Source organism: Vanessa tameamea, chromosome 7 (assembly GCF_037043105.1).
Source record: "Vanessa tameamea isolate UH-Manoa-2023 chromosome 7, ilVanTame1 primary haplotype, whole genome shotgun sequence".
In the NCBI taxonomy this organism is placed as follows: domain Eukaryota; kingdom Metazoa; phylum Arthropoda; class Insecta; order Lepidoptera; family Nymphalidae; genus Vanessa; species Vanessa tameamea.
In genome coordinates, this window is record NC_087315.1 from 11,214,171 (window position 1) to 11,236,705 (window position 22,535).

The 22,535-nt window shown below is 32.1% G+C and overlaps 1 protein-coding gene across 2 annotated transcripts in view; it reads left to right on the forward strand.

Moving 5' to 3' along the window:
* LOC113398311 (uncharacterized) overlaps positions 1 to 18,006 on the forward strand; it is a 120,733-nt gene extending 102,727 nt beyond the window's left edge. The window contains exons 3-8 of one of the 2 annotated variants that reach the window (XM_026636972.2): positions 4,475 to 4,623; positions 5,337 to 5,508; positions 5,985 to 6,216; positions 7,300 to 7,449; positions 16,396 to 17,161; positions 17,790 to 18,006. In XM_026636972.2, coding sequence (XP_026492757.2) covers positions 4,475 to 4,623; positions 5,337 to 5,508; positions 5,985 to 6,216; positions 7,300 to 7,449; positions 16,396 to 17,138 — 1,446 coding nt within the window. In that variant the 3' untranslated portion in view covers positions 17,139 to 17,161; positions 17,790 to 18,006. The remainder of the gene's footprint in view (positions 1 to 4,474; positions 4,624 to 5,336; positions 5,509 to 5,984; positions 6,217 to 7,299; positions 7,450 to 16,395; positions 17,162 to 17,789) is intronic. The other variant, XM_064215423.1, reaches the window with a different exon arrangement.
* The last annotated feature ends 4,529 nt before the right edge of the window (positions 18,007 to 22,535 follow it).

Sequence of the window (22,535 nt, forward strand, 5' to 3'; positions counted from 1 at the left end):
GTAATATGTTTAATCTTTTTAATATTCAAAATTACGTTAAAATAATATAAATAAATAATTTATGTAATTCAAAAGATTTTATATTTAATGTTTTTTTTTTTTGGTAAAGTACTTCTTTAAAAAGTCAAAGGTGCATAAGCTTTGTATTATCTGTGGATATTTTTTGTTACATCAACATATCTTTATAGGTATAGACTTTATGATTCTGACACTTTAAAATTTAATATAACTCATTATTATATTATCTGCCAAAAGTTAACTTGGAAATTATATTTTGAAAATAAGACATCGACATCGATAAAAATAATAGGATATGGTCAATTATAATAAAACTAATAAAAAAACATTGTCTTATAATTATTATTATTATCGCTCGTTCAAAAGCCGCATCGAAGCAAGCGGAAGGCGCGGCGCGCTGCGGTCGCCCCGCGCACGTTTAACTTTCGCTTTTCACTGCCAAGGCGACTTACAAAATACCACAGCTGAGAAATTAGTTTTTGCATATTTATTTTCATACTTAAACACAAAATTGACAGACGTATGGCTTAAATCAAGTTAAGTCAAATATATAATTAAGTTCGTTATAAGTGGTATTAAATTCCAGTTTTTGAAACGAATGTCATAGTCAAATTAACTAATTTGGCTTTTAGCTAAACGCCTATAAGTCGCCTATTGGGTTGCCACTGACCAACGATAATTGTATATTACAAAAAAATAGTTATTACATTTTTATTATCTTTAATATGTTTATAATTTTTAATTAAACTTAAAAAAAAATTTTAAATACTATGTATTAAAACTTTTGTTAGACCATGCCAGAATATAAACTATATAAATATATTGCACACATTGTAATATTCTAAATTTTTAATCTGGTAACATGTATATTGACAGATACTCGGTATGGCGGGAAATTAAGATTAATGATTTTTCTTTTTCCCTGGACTTGAAGTTGTAAAATAGAACTTTAAAATTGTATAATAAATTCTGAATCCTTTCACTTCTATAAATAAAAAAAAAACAGGTACTTGTTACGTTTTGGTCGCTTGTATAATTATAAGGTTAATGAAGAACTCATATTATGTTACTAAGTCTCTAATACTATTGCATAACAGTTCGTATTAATTAATTTATTACTTAACTATTCCTAACGCTTCTTCACGTATGTAGGTCTTATAAAATGTTTGCGTATCACTATTTTATTGATTCTTCTTTGGTCAATATTTTTATAATATTAAAAAAAAAAAAAATAAACTCCCTACAGTTCGTTGTATCTATTATTTATTATATTTTGTTTTTCAATTTTCGATTTTCATTTACAGTATTGCCGGTAATTGCGAATTAAAATTGTAATACATTCTATATATATTAATTTTACATACAAATAAAAAATACATAAGTGATATATAAAAAAAATATATAGTAATAGAAAACGCAGCTATGTCTTATTATAATACTGCAACTCGTAACGTTGTGTAATATATCTACATATAATAAATGTAACGATGCCGTGAGTAAAAAAAACTGTAAAATATAATCATCTGTGAACTTCATTTAAGAATAAAACATTATTTTAATTATTATATTGTCATAGCCCATATTCAGCTCTATCATTTTGTAAATGTCTAATTATTTTTTATATATAATCTGTGCATTAAAATAATCGATTAATAAATACTATAAATGTAAATAATAAAAATGTTTAAAGTATAGATATATACAGATAACTATTTGCGATGTATATTTAGGAAATATTAGAACCTTATCCAAATGTAGTCCATCTTCATGTTGATATTCCATAAAGAAGCCTTCAATGACTTGTCACGAATGACGCGTTATATTCGCATTTATAATATTAGTATGGATCAAAACGAACATGTTAATAAAATAACTAATATTATTATTATTAAAACTTATTATATTATAAAAAAATATTTCATAGTATATGAATTCGTCACCAAAAGGACGTCAAAAAAAATACCGCAAACTCTATACGAAATTACAAAATCTGTTCGTGGTTTTTAATAATGTTCCTGTGCTTATTGGAAACCTATAACTAGGATTATGCCGTCTATCATTATTTCAGCCAAAGTGTATCTTTTATAACCATAACAGAACGTTGGTGGTGAGGCTTTGGGCAAGCCCGTCTGGGTGCCAGCCACTCATCAAATGTTCTACCGGTAAAAACTAACGGTATATTTTATTCGGCTTGAAGGGTGAATGAGTCAGTGTTACTACTGACATAAGGGACATGACATCTTCATCATCGCGTTCCCAACGTTGGTAGCGTAATGGCTTCGTTTACCATCGGGTATATGGTGGTACCATAAATGTACCAGTGACATGTGCTTAATCACTACTGAAGCCGCTATAATGACATAGGTACTATAATAACTAAAGTCTAAATCCACGGGTACAGAACTCTTATAGATGATAAAAAAGTATGGAGCTAATACTTGATGAATTCCAGGCAGGATGTATATATTATATGTATACATATATAATTGTATTTAACTAACATGACTTTGTATTTTTAAATGTTGAAAAAGATTAACTACTGAGTTTCTTGCCGGTTCTTCTCAGTCGAATCTGCATTACGAACCGGTGGTAGCTGTCTTAATATGGTTTGTTAAATGACGATTCAAAAGTGCTTGTAAAAGCTTACTTGAATAAAGTATATTTTGATTTTGATCTTGGCACAAATCCGACACGCACTTGGCATTTTCTTTTAAGAACTCTATCTAACACATCGCAAACACTACTTATGTACTGTTGTAAGTTTCATTTTCGTTAATTGGCTTATGTATGAATAATATTGTATAAGTAGATACTAGATAGATTAGAGATAGATAGATACGTGAGAGAAAACCGTAGCATTTACAATTTGTACTTGTAGTTATAACAAACACAATAATTATGAACGTCATTTTAAAAATCAGCATTTTGGTAAATTATTCACCCATTTACTTTATATATATAATACTATATAATATTTAACATTTATTTACATAACAATCATTAACATTAAGGTCTTAACTACCTATATACAAATATAAATTAAAAATAATTTCTGTACAAATAATGACCGTGTGCAATGACAGCAAGAATGCTAGCAGCATTTCCCCTTCATCGTAATATGTGTTTATAAAAATGCTTTAACGTTTTACATGTGTATTTTCAAGTAAATATAAATCTTAAATAAGACAAGACGTATTATGAATAATTAAAATACTTTATAGTACGACAAATAAAAAAGTGTTATTACTAGAAACTAATTCCTAGCACACATTTATGGATGTATGTTTCAATATCAATGTCTTTAGTATTAACTGTTTATACTTTTCAAACAATTCATCCAAGTTTAGACAACACGATGTGTACAATACTTGCTATCTTCACTTGATGTTCGACGATGACTTTCATTTTTACTTGTGGACGTGACCGGATAAGCGAACTGACAAACGAGGCGTTATATTTATTTTTATGAATTGAATAAATTAATTTAGCACCATTTCATTAAAAAATAATGGTAACATTTGTATATTTTGGGCACAGATAATATATTCAAGTATAATAATAGATAATAATACCAATTAATATAATTATTATAGCTTCTTTATATAGTTACAACTTTCGTCGAAAATCTCGCATGTTGCGTGTCGAACCAACGATTGTTTTATGTAAATAAAACAGTAGTATATTGTTTCGCTACTGAATTATCTTGCGTTAATATTTATATTTGTGAACACCTCCTTCCTTGTTGAATTGGTTGGTTCTACCTTGAAATTTCTCCCAATCAATCCTTGAAATCAGTCCAATAAAAAGTTAGGTATTAAGTTTTTTTGGAAATCTTCTCGGTATCATAAAAATTCTCAGCAGGAGGCTGGAGCTTGGTTAGGTATTGTTTACACTACAGCTTTCAAAAGATAATGGTCCTGTAATTGAGCTATTTCCAGTTATTTCGAATTTAACCGTGTCTGATTAAAAGCCATTTATCTAAGTATAATTCTACACATTGCATACCTACCTCTTGTTTTACTTACGTCGATACTTCTTAAATAAATATAAATAAATAAATATTGGACAACATCACATACATTACTGTGATCCCAATGTAAGTAGCTAAAGCACTTGTGTTATGGAAAATCAGAAGTAACGACGGTACCACAAACACCCAGACCCAAGCCAATATAGAAAAGTAATGAACTTTTTCTACATCGACTCGGCCGGGAATCGAACCCGGGACCTTGGAGCGCCGTACCCATGAAAACCGGTGTACACACTACTCGACTACGGAGGTCGTCAAAATTCTTAAGTTATAGTCAATTGAATAAAATAACAATCAACATCAGTTTATAATGGGCAAAGATACTATCGCGTGAGAGACAAATACAAATATGTCCTACTATACTTCACTACTCATTCTACATAACAAAGTGATCAGCGAACTTAACCATATATATTTTTGTCCCAGTTCTGGTTCTGCATGGTGTGCTTGGCTACCTCGATGGCAGCACCGGCTCCAATAAAGCTGGACATCATTGATATGGCTGCTATCAGTCGAATGACACCACAACAGCTGGAACTTCTTGCAGAGGGATTAGCAGCAGAAGAAATAATGAGGTAAGATTACGTAATTATTACAACTAGGTATTAGGAGAATATAGTCCTTACTCCAGTAATGGATAACTCATTTATTGATAAAGGTCTAGTGAAAAAATGTTTTATTTCTGACTCGTTTAGATGTAGATTCTGGGATAAGCGCGTTGAAACAAATGAACTCTTCAGCTTCATAATATTAATATAGATAGTATAATAAACATAGCAAGGTTGTTTTGTTGTAGATTGGAAAAATCTATCATGTGCCTATAACTCATGGAATCGGGCAAAGACAATATTTATTTACGACTCATGCATATGTCAAAATATTGACCTATTATTATAACTTACACCAATCATAAAAATAAAATAAATGATAACATTAATTCAAAACAAACCTATTAGCAAGCAGATGAGCAAAAGGGCCACCTGACGGTATGTAACCACCGTCCACATACATTGGCACCGTAATAAATATTAAGTATTCCTTATATCGCCAATGCGACACCTACCTTGGTAAATAAGATAATGCGCCGCTTGAGTCTGAAGTTACAGTCACCTTTTGTTATGATCAGTCACCCTTCAAACTGGAGCAAATCAATACCAAGTTTTCTGTTTGGCGTGATAGGTGATACAAAGCCCTGCTGCCAAGTTGGTTGGGGAAAGTTTTGTTAAACTTTGTTGACAAATTTATTCGAATTTAAGACAATTTATCTGAAAATTTCTTATCTTCTTAGAACCAAACGATCTTCAGCTCAAGCAATAACATCAGCAGTGATTTCCAAAGCTTCGTCAGGATTACAGAGTAAAGTTGGTCTCCTTGGCCAGGCATCCGCTGGTGCAGCTTCATTCTTATCTTCAGCTTCGGGAAAATCTGGACACACTGAACAGGGATACTCGTATGAACCGGTAAAATTTATATAATTATATTTTTTTGTAAAAATATCTTCATAATATACTTATGTATTGTTGCGAAGAAATTTAGGGCACTTGTCGTCCTTTTCATGAGTAGGCTCCCACTAAAATGTTGAAAATCATAACCGATTTAAATCGTCTGAACTGATTTCAATTAAGCAATAAACGCTATCAAGTTTCACGGTTTTTTTTATTGGATATCACATTTATTTAGATTTTTTTTTAATTATCTTGATTTGTTTGTTTCAACAAATTATGTTTGTCAACTAAATATAATATGGGTGTACCTTTTATTATCCTACACACAGAAGTGTTCAATAATTATGTAGTAGCTTTTTGATAATCAATTTAAGCCGTCGGTCAACTTAATGAAACGAACTTTACTCATATGAGTTATTGGGAAACTATTGTTGCCATAATTAAATTCGTAAATTAAGGCATCATAACTGATCTTTTTAAACTATTCGCAGCAAGGAGAAAAAGTTGACTACTGGGGTTTGAAGAAATCCATCTTTTACACCTTGTTCCAAGCTGTTAAAGCCATTACTGGTGGAGTAACTATCCTGAAGGGTCAGCTCATCAAAGGAGGTGGTGCACTGGCATCGACCCTTGGAAAAGTGATATCATCCAAGGGAGACGTCGTTAGCAACTTCGGCAAGAAGATAGTTAGCTCCGCTGTTTTGAGTGAGAAGAAGCCAGGATGTAAGTATTCCAGAAGTTTTGCAACCCTCAGAACATAAGGTTTTTTTAATTGGTATTTCATACGTAACATGCAAATGTCTTTATAAAATCGATTGATATCTACCGATATTAAATTTAAATCATCTTTACCTACTAATAAATCATTTGTCATGACATAATCTAGAATGTTAAAATTAGTAATATATGTATGTAGGTTCATTTTAAAAGGTAAGCATTCACTTTTTAAAATTTTAACTTTAACGGGACGACACGAGTAACTGTTTTAAATTTACCCTTATGAAGTCGCCTGCAGCAATTTGTTAAACCTATAATGTAGACAAAACTTTTAAAAACACATCGTGACTGTATTTTTTTCGGTATGGATCGCCGAATTATTTTGGTTCAAGTGTTTTTACATATAAAAGATCTTAAATATTTTATATACAATCTGTGAGAAGACATAAAATATTATTATTATATTAATAATATTTTTGCATACATACAAAGGATCACTTTAATAGTTCCGTTATAGGAATTTTCATTATACATTGTGTATACAATACACAATGAATACAAGAATGGTTATATTCAAGAAGTCGTTATGCATGCTCATGATCCGTTGATGGACCGTTTTATTTACGACCAAGTTTGTTTCTCAATAAGATTCCTTGACCAGATAAAGGTGTATGTATTTCCAAGTCGTAAAAGATGAACTAAGGATTTTATGAATATTGATAATTCCATTATTGCCCACATGTATCTGATAAAAAGTAAGAGCCAACGGGCCTTAGCTTCCTCTCATTTTGAGGCTACAAGCTTATTCCACCGCGGTGCTTTAATGGATATATGTGAGACTTGATGGTTTTCTCCCCGTATTCAACGCCGAGCAATTTTATTTTTATTTATAATGGAATAGGCGTTTGTCTTCCATCTCACTTGATGGAAAGTGTAGATGAAGACGAAGGTGGTACACGCCCATCCAAAAGAAACCTGTTCACCCAACTCTTAAAGGCTCCAGAGTTGAACTTATCAGGAAAAATAGACCCAGGCAGGTCGTTCCAAATCTAATCAATGATGAAATTAATTGTAACATAATAATTACAGCAACAGCTGTATACGGACCTCCTCCTACTGCACATCTGGAGTACGGACCCCCAAGTTCTTACGGTGCGACTGCGCCTGCACAGTACTCGCACACAGCGCCAGCCGCGCCTACAGGATTTGCTGCTCACAAGTACCCAGCCCATTTAGATGGTAAGATATGTTAACAGATATATAAAAAAATAATAATCGTGTTTTATACAAACTTATGATTTGACGTAATGACAGTATTCGAACGACTCGAATTTATCGAAAAACTTTTAACTTCTGCACGTTTGACACTTATTACATCAACACACAAACACATAGACTTTTAATACACACACTTTCAAAAACACAATTTTGTTTATTTAACCAACTATCATATTTATAATATAACTATGATAAATATCAAAATTTACAAAATCATATCAGAAAATTGATTTCTGAATTGGAATTTTCCTGATACTAGCTAAAGTCTTATACGATTAATTTAACATTTATATATTACGTTATGTTATGTAACGGACAAGACTTTTAATGAACTTCAATAAATAATAATTTATCTTAAAGTTAAAACAAATAATTACCTATCATGGACAATCAAAGATGGCTCCTCCTTCACACATACATAATACAAGTGATATTTAATAACTATGATTCCTATCGTAATAACATTCAAAGGAATAAAAAGAGAAAGGTTCCTTGTTGTTTTTAGAACATGTTCGATTTTCAAATATAAAATTTAATAGTTTTTAACATCACAGCTATTACGTATCATTCCATAAAACATTCACTACTAACTATGGGATCAAAGTTTAAATCCTTTGTTAATGTAAACAGTCTTTTCATAAGCAGTTCGTAACGATTCTAACCGTAAACTTAGGTCAAAGTTTAACTTTTCCAAAAACTAAAGATGGTCAAAACGACGTGACGTAATTCAGAACACATCTGAGAATGAGAGAGTGGCGACCGTTACATAATGAGAAAATGTTAGAATATCGGTTTTGTATGGGAATATTTAGATTTATGTAATTTCATTGTTCACTTCGAAAATCATTTTAGTTTATGATTTTAGGTTGGACTTAGTTTGTTGTTATATGTAAACACTCTGAAGATTCTTAATATTAATATATGTAGGTAGAAGAAACAAAGCTAGGTTATTTTCCTAATCTGTCTTGTCACATGTGCCTGTTAGTCATGGAATCGAGCATTCTCATTGCCTACCACATTTGTGATTGAATTTATGATTTTAACGTGCAAAGGCATGCACCACTGAATTTTCATGTGCTTAATTTGTGTTTATAATTCATCTCGCGCTCGGCGGTGAAGGAAAACATAGTGAGGAAACCTGCACGTGTCTAATTTCAACGAAATTCTGCCACATGTGTATTCCACCAAACCGCATTGGAGCAGCGTGGTGGAATACTCCAAGCCTTCTCCTCAAAGGGAGAGGAGGCCTTTAGCCGAGCAGTGGGAAATTTACAGGCTGCTAATGTAAAAAATGTAATGTAAATGTTGACGGATTATTATAACTAACACCAATGACACAAATAAAATAAAACAATTCAAAGCAACTACATTAGTCGGCGGGCAAAAGCACCACCTAACGATATGTATTCACCAATGCCCATTAAAAAAATATTGCAATTCATACATATTCTTAAGAACTTTTACCAGCTCTTTTAATACTAGTAGACGACCGAATGTAAAAATTTGTTGAGAAGTTAAATGCTGACTAATACTTAAGACACAAGATGTTCGAATATGCATTTGCTCACTGGGTGTTAAATTTCCAAAATGACAAATTAATTTATTAAAACATCCATCATACATATAACATATGTAATACCTCCACAGAATTTACAAACAGAGTAAATATCGTTTTGTCGTAATTAAATTAAATTACAAAAATAACATAAAATTTTAACAAAACAAGGCCTCCATTGTTTTGATATTAAATTTCCAAAATGATAAATGCTTATAACAGAAGCCACAAAATCAATTTACAGTCTAACGTAGTGCGGACATAATTTGGTCTATGACAGTCGGAACTCCCAATGTAATCATAGTTCTAAACTCGCATAAATTAATTAATTTTTTTTTTAACCAAACATGCAACATTATTCAACTTTTCCCTGCATCCGTTTAACGTAATAAAAATCTTCAGTTATTTATGTAACGATTTAAAATGTATCATTAATGTACGATAACCTTACCTTTCACATCTCAAGTGCTTAATGAAAATAATGTTAATGTGTAAAACGATCATAAATTATTGTTTATTTTTATTTTTTTGTTAAACATACATGACGTGATTACGTACATCCTCATTTTCCTTTCAAGATTACTTAATAGGATTATTATAATTTTTAGAGAACATTAAAACAGTTATTAATGTTAATTGTGTTTTGAACGATGTGTACATTTTTACACACTTATAAAAAAAATACAACTTAACCCATATTTATTTTTAAACGTAATTGTTATTATTTACCAGCCCACATAATATATAAAAAAGGATATGTACAGAAATAAATGTTGCAATTTTGATTGGTTCAAATGCAGCGAATTTAAAATTTATGTCAACATACCATCGCTCAGTTATCGATATAACGAGCCGAGATGACCCAGTAGCTATAACGCGTGCATCTTAACCGACAATTGCGGATTCAAACCCAGGCAAGCACCACTGAATTTTCATGTGCTTAATTTGTATTTATAATTCGTCTCGTGCTCGGCGGTGAAGGAAAACATCGTGAGGAAACGTGCATGTGTCTAATTTCAACGAAATTCTGCCACATGTGTATCCACCAATACGCATTGGAGCAGCGTGGTGGTATATGCTCCAAACCTTCTCCTATAAGGGGGAGGAGGCCTTAGCCCAGCAGAGGAAAATTTCCAGTCTGTTAATGTTGTTGTTAATGTTGTTATGTTGCGTAATTGTATTAAAAAAACTATATAATTTATACGTTTAAAATAAGTAAATATGAACACGCCAGACTTATATTTCCTTTAATAAATCCAATCATATTTGGTAAAATAAAAATCAAAAATCTCCTGACAAATATTGGCAATTTTATTTGACGAACAATTATGCAACTCCTAGGAAAACGGTATCCTTCGTCGATATACACTGGCTCTGTAAGAAATAAACATCACTTCTTAAAAAAATCGCTTCTGCCTGTGATAACACTGGCTAACTCATCTTTCATACTAAAATATAAATAAACCAATTAAGACGGACCTGCTCAAAGCCCTATCTAAGAAATAAATCTAAGAAATCGGTATTTGAGGCAAGTGAATATTTTAAAATATCTACTTAAAAAAAACATAATGATTAACATAAGCACTTTCCCTTTCAAATGTAACCGTCGAAAATAACGTCATGTGTCGTTTAAAGAGAGGTTTCACTATTTCCTTACTTTTCGATGTAAAATTCAAGATATTTAGCTAATATTTTATTGAAGTCAGGTCGTACAAGTCACAAAGCGACACGTTACAAATTTGTTATGACAGTTCTGCAATCATGATTCACTTAAAGTTAGGAGATCCACTTGAAGTTAAGAGTGCATAATTAAAGAATAATATTTCTTGGAGAGAAGAGATAAAGAGAAGGTTTATACATCTCGCTGCTCCATGTGGATTCGTATCCACTAACACATGTAATCAAACAGCCGACACATGCAAATTTCCTCACGATGTTTTCCGTGGTCGTCGAGCACGAGCAATCTTGGGAATTCACGTGTTCAAACGATAACCATCTCAAATAATATTGAATCAAAATTCCAAGTTAATTAATATGATACTACTATGATGTAGCTTTATTAATGATCTACTTATGTATTACACGATTTCAATTACCTAAAATCATAGTTATTATTTCTCGCTCAAATTGTTTGAAGTTCGAAAATTTTAACTTCTATCCGTGTATGTAAAACAATGAGCTGATAGACAAAATGAACGAAGTTTGATGAGACAAAAGTTAAAGCATTGGTTATAACAGGAATAAAAACAAGCTTATGAAGAGAGAGAAATAATGATCAGATGTGTTTTTATCATAAAATGAAAAGACTACAATATGTTAAACGTCTTGTAGAGTTTATAAACCACTTCATCACGGTCTATTAGCATTAGGATCAAAGGCTGGTCACGACCCAGATATTAATCATCAATTATATAACCCTTCCTCCTTTCACGATACGTCCAGGAAGACGCACAATGAAACCGATACACCTGCTCAAATCTCGACTGTACCCTTTAGTGAAAGCGAATTATATCACCAGACCGGTATTTTGGGTATGTGAATAAATTCTGACGGAAGACATATCTGCTTATATTAAGTGGGTCAAGCGTTTAAACAGAGAGGTGAGGTATAATGTGATGTTTATTTATTACTTGGCGAACTGTTGTCGCGTCTTCCTGCATCTGTAATTTTAATGTATGAGGTTGTCATTTGGTTTTAGCTGAACATATTTGGCTTTAAGTTGTCCGGTTTTTGCTAGACTTTTTGATGGTTTTACATATTTATAAAAAAAAAAAACGACGACGAACGCTGGGCCTTATTCTGTTATCGCATATGATGTGTAAGATCTGACATTTCGCCTTGGTAATAAATCACATTAATTTTTTATCCGCTTTTAAAAATGGGTTGGTACCATCGGCCAACTCCAGCACAGCGCGCGCTCCACACTTCTGCCCTTCTCACCAAATCACTCCCATAGATTTCAGAAAAGGGAGAGCAAATATATTACCTGCCAAAATATGTTCAGTTTATAAGATTTATCAAAATATCCAGCCTGCTATAATATCAAGTCTAGCCTTTATTGTCAACTCAATTTTGATTTGTCAACTCAATTGACCTGAAAATTAACCCAATGCAACAACAAACCCAGTGCTTGGTGATTATTAATGATTTCCATCCATGTATTAGAAGGACAATATATCCACAGACTATATTCACAAATAAGTCAAATAGAAAGTAATGAGTATTATGTATTAATGTTTGCAGTTCCATTGTTACTAGCTAATGAGTTCAAACGCCTGTATTAATTCTATTAACATAATCTTCGTGTAGTTGTTATTTCAAACTTCAGTATATGTTATGTTTGCATGTATTTGTATAGCAGGTTATTAAACCGCTTACGTATTTAATAATACCATGCCAAGAGGTAATGCTCTATAATTAGCGTCAGAAAATGAAAATTGCAACTTCATTTCTGAAAATTAAATTTCTTTGTAAATAAATCTTAATCAAAGTTTTAAAAGGTGTATGTTTTAATTATAAACATGATTTGTTATTGTTTTGTTTTAGTAATAACTGTAATACCGTGTTTTGACAGTTAAAATAGTATGATTTTGCTAGCGCTACTTCCGTGCACGCATTGTAACGATCAAGTAATTGATGTTATGTTACTTTTATAAATTAAATATTACATCAATGTGTGAACGTTCTCTTAGGGTTACGCAATATTTTGACCTCATAGAGTACATGCCCGATGAGACCAGGGAATTATAAGCACGTTAGATACAACAAAGTCATATAACACTAGAAACTATACTTGCGATAGATAAACTATATAATGCACTTAAGGTGCTTTTCTATTGTTTTCGTTAAATTATGTTCTTATTGTTGTAATGTTATTGTTAAGCTCTGTTCCGGTTAAGGGGGTAAGTGAGACAGAGTAATTAGAAGCACAGTGTAACAACTCAGATCACTTGCATCGCAGCTCGTTAGCAAAGTAAATATTATTCTTCAGGGATTCTCAACGTTTTTGTGTGAATCCTCGTCCGTATATTAATAAAAGGTAGACCGACTACCAAATGTGCCTACTGTAGGTAAGTGGTCACCACCGCCTATTAGACATTGGCACTGCAATAAATATTAGTCATCCCTCACAACATCATTGCTTTAGGAACTTGGGTTAATTCCCTTGTGCCTGTAGTTAAACTGGCTCATTAGTATTATAAAAAAATTTGTGTTTTAGTTATAGGTCGTTAGCCTAGTCCATCCGTCGTTCAAGTTTGGTCTATACCAAATTTCATCTAATTCGGTTTAATCTCTAGCCGTGAAAAACAAAAAAACTTTCATTTTCGCATTTATAATATTAGTATAGATATTTTAATTATTATTTTCTACGTTGCTATGAGGAATAACTCGATTAACTTTGTCGTTTCATAAATTCAAATCATTTGTAAAAATACATCGGTAAAGAAGGCAGATTATTCGATACAAGATTATATAGATGATAAAAAAGCGTGGAGTTAATGCTTGTTGACTTCAAGGCAGGATATTACATACATATATAATTGTATTTAACTAATACGACTGTATTTTTAGATGCTGAAAAAGAGTAACTACTGAGTTTCTTGTCGGTTCTTCTCGATAGAACCTGCATTCTGAACCGGTGATACCTTTACTTAATAGAGTTTGTTAAATGACGATTCAAAAGTGCTTGTAAAAAAGCCTGCTTGAATAAAGTATAATTTGATTTGATTTGATAATTTGATGCTTATTACTACTATATATATTTAAATCAATTTATATTAATTTTATTGGGACTAAGGAGGCAAAATCCTGATTTGACATAAATATGTATTCTAACCATGCATCTCAAAATTGAATTACACGATATTTCATCAGAGTAATGAGGATGACGTCAACACTTTCCCATTATTTAATAAATTATTCATAGCTATTGTGTACTTTGTTATTGTAATTTAGTAATGCTCAATGATGGAAAATATCGTGAGAAAATCTGCGTGTTGAATGAAATTCTGAGACATGTATGTCCACGCGGTGAGTGATTTTATCCCTACATAGATATAGATCGAGATCTATAGAACTATTTCGGAGCTTGGTCCTGTGTACAGAACGTGCATGAATAATCCAAATTAGAGTTGGTTAGAGCGAGACGGATGCATTCGCCATCCCTCTCTCACCCCTTCCAAATTACGTCACTTACTAATTTATAAAAATATCGAACGTAAAAAATTTACGTGTAAAAACACGTTATATTTTATGCAATAATGTTTTAAAATATAATTTTGTAAACTGTATTTAAAAAATCGTCAGATAATTATTGTGAGAGTATACAGTAATTATATTAATTTAAACAATTTGTCTTAGTCTGATAATACAGCATATCGTATTTCTTGGCCCATAAACAATACTTTACAAAGTAAATATGTAATATTTAGTAGTCTATGACCAGAAAGAAACACTTTAACAATGAATAAGTCTATTTAACATAACTGAATAAATTTATTGAAGAAAGTCTATACCGAAAAAATTATTAAAAACACGGTTTATTATCATTATTAATAAATACCTTTGCTTGCAATAAAAGAGAAAAATTAAAAAAAAAAAGTACGTCACATAATCTTACACAATCGCCAGTGATTATGTCACAAAATTATACGACATATAATAGTCGCAAAATTAAAATTCAACACAAAACCAACACAACTTACAGGCATAAATATTAATACTTATTCCAGTGACCCACAATGTTACGTATTTATCGTAATATAGTTATTAAAAAACGAGCTATATGACACGGTCGAGCTGTTCTAAAATAGCGTTTAAAAATGTATTATTATGATTCGAATTGTAAGGACTACTTTCGTAACAGCTTCCGGATGATTTCGTGAAAGGTGTTACGACCAAGTTAAACATCTAGTGTTTGTGTCAACGTAAGAACTATAAATTACATTTAACCTTTAGGCTATTGGCCTTATTTAGACAATTACGTAACGATTGTTTTCAATGCGATGCGATGTTCTATGTATTATCAATTCATTATATGAGATTTATTTTACTGGTTATGGCTTTATGCAAGCCCGTCAGAATGGTACTAATAGTACCCACTCATAATATATTCCACCGCCAAATAGCAATACTGTACTGTATTTATTTATTTTATTTATTAACCCAAACTTAAAACTAAAAATTACAATTTTGCTACACAAAATTTTGCATGAGGTGCAACAGGCGGCCTTATCGCTAAGCAGCGATCTCTTCCAGGCAAACTTAAAGGAAGGGTACGGTCATTTGCTTGTATTTTCTTATGGTTTGAAGAGTGACTAAGCTAGTTGTAGTTGTAGTTCCCGTGGTTGGTAGCGCAAAGCACATAACATCTTAGCTACGAGGGTCGGTGGGGCGCATTGCCGATCTATGAAATGATTAATAGGTATTTCTTATAACAACAATATATTTGGGTGGTTTCACTTGGTGGTACCCATCACCCACTCGTCAGATAATGCAACAACACAGTATGAAAGTAGTATTTGGTGTGTTCCGGTTTGAAGGGTGAGTGAACCAGTGTAACTACAGACACAAGAGATATAACATTTTAGTTCCCAAGGTTGGTGGCGCATTGGCGATGTAAGGAATGGTTAATATTTCTTAAGGCGCCATTGGGTATGGGCGTTGTTGACCACTTAATATCAGGGGACCCATTTGCTCCTTCATTTACCTATATCATAAAAAAACAAGGTGAATATAACAACGTAGGCGCATATATTTTCTCTCACACCGTTTTAAGATATCGAACGATGTCTTATGATTATTTTCTTTAAATAAAAAAAAAAACACATTCAAAATTATGCACACATGCATATGTTTTATGTAACGATGTCGTAATCTAAAATATTAACGTGAGTTTATCATTAACGTTAAATAGTGTAAGTGTGCGAAAAAATACATTAATCAAACTTAAATAAAGCAATTACATAATAAGTAATTATTAGTAAGTAATTGATTATTTAGAAAAACAAAAACTTAAAATTAAGAACGGAAAAAGTAATAAAAAAATCTACTACTTTAACATAAGGTAATTTGTTTAAATAAATTTCATGATATTAAATTTAAACTCTTATTTTATAACTTCATTTTCTGAACACCTTACAAAAACCACATTACACATCTGTCAATTAGCTATCGATAATTTAATAAAATGCTATTACATCACTATTTATTTCTTAGCTAAGCTGGATTTTATTTTATAATGATCAATCTATATTACATTAGAAAGGTGCTCATCTATCATTGAAGTCCGTTGTGTAACTAACAGATAGTTGACGTAACTCATGTCCGACTAAGACGTTTTTCTGAGACAGGACGGGGTAAATTGAGCGGAGTTCATGCCGGTGTGGTTATCCTAACGCCACTGGGAGACACAATACCCAGCGGAAGTCAAAATTCAGCTGGCTATACACCTCTCGAACCTCCACCATCGGTACTAAACACAGTGTACTCTGCAATCAAAAACGTTTTCTCAACCAACACCCCATCAAAACAAGACTCCACGATCGTAGACCAAGTACCGCCACCGCCACAACCCGTTCCGCCTTTCAGACCAATGGGTTGGGGAGCGGTGAACTCTTACGGAGAACCAGCCATGGTTGATAGTTACACGGATTATGATCCTAATTATCAATATCCTCCTTATGACTACGCTTCTTCCAAACTCTCCGTCGCTCCATCCGCCCACAAGCATGTACATTCGCAAGGCCTGACCCCATCGAAAATCAAAAAGATTAATGCAAATTTAGATAAGTTGAACGCGTACATGAATGATAACCAAAGGTCTTCAGACGAACAGCCAAGATTAAATAAGGATTATGCAGAAATGTTGAAGAAAGGTCTCATACCGCTTCTACCAACACAAGTTGTCAGTGATAACGAGATAGGTGTACTACCAGCTGAATTCCTGCCTGATCCGATGACGTTTACGACGACCACGACAACAACAACCACCCCACCGACGACAACTAGAAATAGTTCAACTGGAACGGAAAGTACTAGACGGAAGAAAGACACCAAATTTATTCTTCGAGGAAACAGGATTGTTCAAGTGTGACAATTGACTATTGACTGACAGAGGTATGTTCACGACCCGACGCCGACAGACATTTATTTGACTTTAACTCAAAAGATTGACTGGTTTTACTGTTCTAACAATAATATTATACTACACAATACACGAAGATGTAAATAAGACATAATGCTTGACAAAATAACAGAAGGATGCGGGTTCAAATCCTGCTGCGACTACTTTACTTTGTCCTTAAATGTCTTCTTGTTTTCAATAAAGAACAAACAATGACAAAAGTCAACTAATAAAACTCAATTTTATTTATGTATTTTCATAATTGCAGATATATTTTTTATTAATACCACTTCTATTTACTTGGTGGTAGTTGTGTAAGCCTGGATAGGTACCACCCACTCATTCACCAGACATTCTATCGACAAACAGCAATACAGTTTCAGTTTGTAGAGTGAATGAGCCAGTGTAATAACAGACACAAGAGACATAACATCTTAGTTTCCAGGTTAGTGACGCATTGGCGATTTGATGTGACCACCACCACCAATGTCTATTGACGGTGGTGACCACTTACCATCAGGTGCTCCATTAGCCCGACCACCTACCTACATAATAAAATATACATATTTTTATAACCAATCGCTTCTTTATACTAATATCCTGATTTATTTCTGTTTTCAGAATCTCCTCTATACGGTTCCGTGCTCGACACTGAAAATTTACAGTACCACCATTTGTAAAAAAGCCAACATCAAGTCGAGATATTTATTTTCTTCGACGTCAAGGTCAATTTTCAATCGCATGTAACAATCTGTTTTTCTTGCTTTTTTGGTCAGCTAAGCTATTCTGTACAAATTAAACACTTGGTGCTCGATCCGTAAAATATTGAAATCCGGTTTCCGATTATACGTCGTTTAAATGTTATAATAATTATTGTATTCAGTAATGTTTTCTGACATTTGCGATGGATTTCTACGTCGAAGTACGAGTTTGCTCTTACATAATAGTTCCATAGGAACGGATAATATTTGTTACTAAAAGCAAATTTAACTGAACCAAAAATTGAATAAGAATTTTTTGTTTAATATTTATTGGGTGTTTTTCCTATTCAAATTATGTGAAGCCTCATTCCAATAATATTGTCTTATTTTTTAAGAAATAATATGTTTCGATTTTAATCATATTTTTATTTTTAAATAGCAACATTATTTAAATTGTTTATTTGTAAAAAAAAAAACTTTATAGGACTTTATAAATGGAGTGAGGTTCATAGAAAAATGTATATTCAGCCCATTTCAACTGAACACTTTTGTTCTACTTTTAAAATAATTTGATGGATGACCAGGAAAGACAGCCAAATGCTCTGCGTTGCGCGCTACTATCATAAACACAATTAATGTATATTTTACTCTAAGCCTACTTATGAGTGAATGGAGTATCAAAATAAGTAGTACAGTTTGTATAAAAAAAAGTCCTCAATTAAAACATGCTAAGACTAAAATAAAATTATCAAAGTCCGTCATCAATTTGCAGCGCAATGACAAAAATGATCCGGAAATGAGCTGAAATCAATCTTAGTTTAGAAGCTGAACAGATAAAAAAATGTTGGAAATATTTTACCCAATGCAATTGTAAAAAGTTTGATTAAGATTGTTGCCAGATTTTCGTACTTTTAAACATCATTAATTATTATGTATTCCTTAATTTTAACGCACCACGAAATTACAACTTTCTGCTGTTCATTTGAAGAAACAGTGTAACTATATTTTTTTACAGTGTGGTAGTCTTTATGACGTAATGAATGCGATAACTGATAATAAGTCTCTCGTTTAAATAATTAATTTTATAATAATGATAAAGGGAAATGTACAATTATTATTATTATTTTTAAGTAATATTTAAAATTGGATGATGGTCAATTTGATCATCATCGGCTATGTTGTGTTGTTCACTTTAATCTTTCGCGATAAATGCACACAGAGTTAGGTACTTAAAGGTTAGCTAACCGACTCTATATAAAATATAAAAAGGAATATTATTATTGTCTATATTTTTTACTCTGTAAAAATTACGGAACGTCTTTTCACTTTTGCCGTATGTAAATTGTAGAAATTATTCAATATTAAAAAAAAAAAACATAGAATGAAATCTGTCAGTATTACACTTTTAATATTCTTAATAATTGTGAATTTAGTATGTATGTAGTTCTTAGATTGGTCTTTTTGTACATAAATTATGCTCAAATAATAATTTATATCTAATGTATAAGTATTTTACACTTTTGTAAATAAATAATTTGAAAAAAGTTTTGTTTTATTTTTTAAATATGACTTGATTATGTAGTTATGAATAAGTGAAGTAAGCTACTTCCAGAATTATTAAAACATCTACGATGCCATTAAAAAAGCCATTTTTTTACGAATCACTGATCAATATCATGGAGTATAGATCCTTCTTCAAGATCTCACAAATGATCATGACGATTAAATAAGTTCTTAATTTTTTAGTTATTACATCAGAAAAATGATATATATAAATATAAGTGAACCAAGAAGGCTGATTTTAGTTACTAAGTTTAGAAAAGATTAGTTTAAGTTTAAACTGTCGACCAAGATTTCCTCCGGGGTTTTCGCCGTCATCTTGAAAAGGGGGTAAAAATATATTTTTAATTTTTTTGCATTAACTCGAATCTTCGACTTGATACGATAATTGTGACTGCAACGGAGGTACCGTTTGCTTTTATTATGCTGTACAAATTTAGTCGTATGACTTTTTCAAATATCGTTGATCATTGTTGAGTTTTAGTAATATAATATTAGGAACTAGACCAAATTACTTTTCCTCCCGTAAATACTCAGTACGACCATACGCGTTGTGTGTATCTATAACAAATGAGAAAAAAATTAAGAAGTTTATTTGATATTAAAATTAATCATAAGTATTTTTTGTTACAAAACAATTGAATTCTGCAAGTACTTGTACATCATAGAATTTACTATAACAATAGGGATCGATCAGTCTTGGTACTTGTTATTTAAGAATTAAATTAAAACAGTCACTAATTCTTCTTTAAAAATTGCTTAATTATTGTTTAACAGTTTTACAATCAAGATTAGGTGGCACAATTTTTTAAAGCTCCAATTTTTTGTTATAATATATAGTCTCACTATTGATAAATGGATGTTGGCATATCAAAATAATATTCTGTATCTTGTTTTGTTAAAATTAAAATATAAAGGTTGGTTTGCTCCATGAATAATTAAATTTTGTGCCTATATGATACGAGCTAAACGCGTCTGTCCTATCTATTGTAAGAGCGATCGATAAAGTTAGAAATTGTTGCTTTGTAACGCCATCTAGTGACAGGTTCCGCAAAGTGTAAAATATGAAACTGCTCCATGAAACACAGCCACTCCGTTATGTATGACTCTGCCCTTTCAAGCCTAAGAGGCTGAGGCGGTAGCCGAGGCTACCGGTGAGGAAAAACCCAGATATAGAAATCTTCGAAACCCGTACCCGGACTGGCATTTTAACCAGTCCGGAAGAACCCCACTCTCTCTGCTCCATAAAAAATGTACCAACTATTATGGTATATATTGTCGGTGTCGGAATATATCTAACTATCTAATCTCTTATTAATAAACTAACTTCCACTTTAATACATGGTATCGTGCCATCTATTGCCAAGTTGAAATACTATACAGAGTTTTTGTCTGTTAAGTTCCTTTGATAGTACGAAAAAATCTTGTCTTAAATTGAAGATGGCAGTGGCTTTAAGCATGATAAGTTGTCTATGCAAAAATAACGGAATTAAAATCTATGAACCAAATTCGTGGACTAACATATTTATGTATAAATCTTAAAGTCCCATGTTCAAATCTACAGACTTTTTTCCTATCACGAAATTAACAGTATTTCCAAATACGTAACAGCGTTTTTCCTGCGCCCGATCTCTCCGATCGTTTTGGATTTCCGTCTCATCAGATTACGATAGTGAAAAGATAGAAAGTATATTTGGTTTGCGCAAACACTGGTGCTCTAAAAATCTTCTACGCATTTGGCTAGTAGGCACCTGACTTTGGGCACCGAAGGCGAAATTCGAATAAACTTAAGTATAAAATATTTGAACATTGACCACGATTGAAATGTTTATTTACTACATTAAAAATAATTTATCTTTTCTTAAGCAGTAATAACGTCCGTGAGTAAAAGATTTATGTAATCAGTTTTTTGGCGTATGAGTTCAGACTTTTATTATTAATTTATTTAAATTGAGATCTCGGGGGTTGTGGATTTATTTATACTTTGATGGATTACTTATATTTAATGTACTAATTACTTAATGTACCTCGTATATAGCTTTGTTTCCTTTAATATGGACGATTATATCACAAATTACGTAAGCACAATAAAACTCCTTTGAGGAATTCCAAAAAAAAGTTAATGTGACTCTGTCTGAATATGAATACGCAAGAAGATAAAAAGGATTTTTGCCTTTTTAAAGAAAAAAAAATCCCTTACGTAACTGTACTGATATAGATTTGCCAGCATTATTTAAAAATATTATAGTTATCTATTTACTTCCTATGTTAAATTGACGGAAACTAAGTTTAACAAAACAGTTTTACGTAACCGATCAAACCCGCGATTAGATTAACACTTCCTGTTCGCTGCTCGCTCGCTTTCCAGCCATGGATAGGTGTAATCAAAACGAGTTATTGACATCGCAATGGTTATTGATCACTGAAAATTGTACTTTATGTTTGATTATGTATAGAAACTTATCGTTGGTCTATTGGCTAGCCAATGAAGCCGTGGACTTCGAATTCCTGAGTTCAAAAAGTTTATTGAGTTTTCTGTCGAGAAATTCTAGGTCTAAGTAGCAGTCCGGATTATGGAAGTTGACAGTGTTTACCAACACTCCTGTGCTTCGGAAAACACGTAAATCTTGCGCTTGGAAGTCTTTCCGGTCGTGCCGGATTTGCTGTCTCTAGAGATTATGAGGTGAGTGAATGAATAGGGAATACAGTGTGCACACACACAATTATAATATCCTGAACAGATACCTGGTCAACTTGGGCATGGTCGCCGTGGCCGAAATCAGTCAAAGGGATATCATCATAATCATTAACAGAAAATAGCTTTACAATTATATTAATCTTAGCAATTAATTAATCCACTGCTTATTCAAAAGTGTTAACGTGATACCTTCCCGACAATATATTGATAATAAGAATACAAAATATTGCTGTTTAGACGCAGAATGCTATTAGTATAATCTGTAATTTATGTTGCGTTTAGTGTTCTATGCAAAGATAGGCAAGCACCGCTTATTTTAATTTTTTTATGTTTATAATGTCCTCGGCTGTGTAGAAAACTGTCGTAAGGAAACCTGCACGTGACTAATTTCGATTTATTTCTGCGACA